Source organism: Xiphias gladius, chromosome 4 (genome assembly GCF_016859285.1).
Source record: "Xiphias gladius isolate SHS-SW01 ecotype Sanya breed wild chromosome 4, ASM1685928v1, whole genome shotgun sequence".
Classification (NCBI taxonomy): domain Eukaryota; kingdom Metazoa; phylum Chordata; class Actinopteri; order Istiophoriformes; family Xiphiidae; genus Xiphias; species Xiphias gladius.
This window is the reverse complement of record NC_053403.1, coordinates 14,096,146-14,098,645: the sequence shown is the minus strand read 5'-3', so window position 1 is coordinate 14,098,645 and position 2,500 is coordinate 14,096,146. Positions and strand designations below refer to the sequence as shown.

Below are 2,500 nucleotides of genomic sequence, written 5' to 3'. Positions count from 1 at the left end.
ACACACACTGAGGCACTTCTGCTCTCCTCCGCTAACCGCTTGGTAAAGTGTGTGTATGTGTATGTGGGTGGGTGTGTATGTGTATGTGGGTGTGTGTGTGTGTGTGTGTGTGTGTGTGTGTGTGTGTGTGTGTGTGTGTGTGTGTGTGTGTGTGTGTGTGTGTGTGTGTGTGCTCGCATTTGAGACTATATGTGTGGGTGCAAGCCCAAAATCCCACTGGAAACTATTCCCTCTACAAGAGCATTAAAACATCACCGCTCTCTTAGATGTCAACACCAGCGAGCCGTCTCTTCTCTTTTTCTTCCCCTTGTCCCACTCTCTTTGTTTCTCCCCTTTTTTTTTCCCCCTGTCCATCTGTCTTTCTCTTTCCTTCTTCTCATCTTTTTCCTGTGTCACCCTTGATCTCCCCCTCTCTCATTCTCTGTCCTCTGGAATTGTTTTTGACAGGGCAGTTTGATGTAATAGTCCTGAATGTAAGTGCTTTTGTTGAGGGCAATCCTTTGATCTATTGCTGATTTAACAGGCTGTGGAGACCACTCTTAATGGTAATGTAATGGAAAAAGTGAGATGCTGCATTTTAGTCAACTTGATGTGTCATAACACACTCACACTCACAGAAATAGCTGTGCTCAGAGTGGACTTAATGGTGCATTCAGACCATATTAGAGCACATTAAATTATTTTTGATGAGTTCACAGTTAATGGCTTAAGCAGACAGAGCTGGGACTACACACTTACAGCCAAAACAAACTACATACCCCACATTCCCCTCACCTGACATCAGCCAGCGCTTGGGCCCGCGAGCCATCTCCATAGCAACTCATTTGTCTTCATTAGGCCTTGTCCAATGGGTTATATTGCTCCCCGCGGGGATTAATGGAGTTATCTGAATTAAATAGAGCACTCGGATGGTCATTGATGATGAGTTTTAACCCCGTTTAGAGAGAAGCGAGAAAAGGAACTCGAAAACAGCCTGTTGGATATTAAAGGTGCTTCTCTTTTAAAAATTGTGATCATGTGGCGGGAGATTAGCTGTTATTTAAAGGAACAGTTCAACATTTTGGGAAAAATGCTTATTCACTTAGTAAGGATTGCATGACTACTTGTATGATTAAGGGGTTTATCATGGTTACTAACCAACAGATGACTATCACCAGACTCTGCAGCGTTATGGAGGGGTTTTGGTTTTCTGTTCCACAACTTTCCTGTTTTGGTACACACTCACCACTCTGTCAGCATAGTTTTCAGCCACATCAGGCAGTTGTTTTGAGCAAAAACGAAAGACAGAAAAAGTGAGCGACTAGCTGGGGAACATACTGAACCGTTTAGCAGCTAAAGAGCCAGATATTTCCCTCAGTAGATGTGGAGAGCAAAACTGGATTTGTAAATAAGCAACTTCTGCTAACAAAGCTTGCTGTTTCTACCTTATAAGGTAACATTATGTCAATGTTGTGTTTACAGATTGTTTCTGGTCAAAAAAATCAGTTATTGCTGGTTTAAATGTAAAGCTACAGCCAAATGATGGTTAGCTTAGCTTAGCATAAAGAAACAGGGGGATACAGCTAGCCTAGCTCTTTCAAAACAAAATCAGCCTACCAGCAATTCTAATTTGCGTTTTTTTAATCCATTCAGAAACCAAAGTGCAAAAACAGCACGTTGTGGTTTTTATGTTTCTTGATAAGGTGTAGTTACTTCCTGTAGTCTGTACTAGCTGCCTCGCAACCTCATGTGGATGATGTTTTAATTTATGAGCTCCACGCTAAGTTAAATGAAACTCCTGGATTTAAATTCATATTTAGCATACAGGCCTTCTCCTCTAGCTTTCAGCAAAAAAAGGGAATAAGCTTATTGCCCAAAATTTAAAAGTATTCCTTTAAAAATATCTTTTAAATACAAATGTCCACTTTTTAAAATGACCACCGTGTCACATATACCTGAGACTGGCGTCTTGTTTTCAGTGTGTTTTATCTTCACCACCTCCCCACCCTTGCACCCCTGTAGGTGAAAATATGACCGTTCTAAACACGGCTGATTGGCTGTTGGGCTGCAGCAGCCCGCCCCCTGTCCCGGGCTCCAAGGACTATGGTACAGAGGCGCATGTGTGTGAATCCCAGACCAAAAGTCATATTAGCTTAAATACAAAAGTGATGGGTTTCTACAGCTTAAGCTGGTCCCTGATGTTTTTGTGCCAGAATTGCTGTGATTTTGGTTGCTGTGCAGTGTTCTCTTCTCTTTGGATCATATTGTGAATTTATCAAAAAGTGTATAGAGTTATTACACATATTTGCAGGGTTCCCACCACACATTTATGAGAATTTGATTAATTACCATGGGAAGTAAGCAAAAATATCAGGGGATTTTGCCAAAGGGTTACCTTGCATGAATATATTTTTAGAACCTAATGAGGTAAAAAGTGAAATTAAAAAGAACAAGGAGGAATAAAACCTTAAGGAGAAATTTTATATCAGTTATAGTGGGAACCCTATACATAACATTTTCA

The 2,500-nt window shown here is 40.9% G+C and overlaps 1 protein-coding gene across 9 annotated transcripts in view; it reads left to right on the top strand.

The window, feature by feature from the left end:
• The window catches only part of eya4 (EYA transcriptional coactivator and phosphatase 4), a 46,179-nt gene that overhangs the window by 27,459 nt on the left and 16,220 nt on the right, over window positions 1–2,500 (top strand). For 6 of the 9 annotated variants that reach the window (XM_040125382.1, XM_040125383.1, XM_040125381.1 and 3 more), the window contains one exon: window positions 2,002–2,085. The exons of the other annotated variants lie outside the window; for them this stretch is intronic. In XM_040125382.1, the coding sequence (XP_039981316.1) occupies window positions 2,002–2,085 (84 nt within the window). The remainder of the gene's footprint in view (window positions 1–2,001; window positions 2,086–2,500) is intronic. 9 annotated transcript variants of the gene reach the window in all.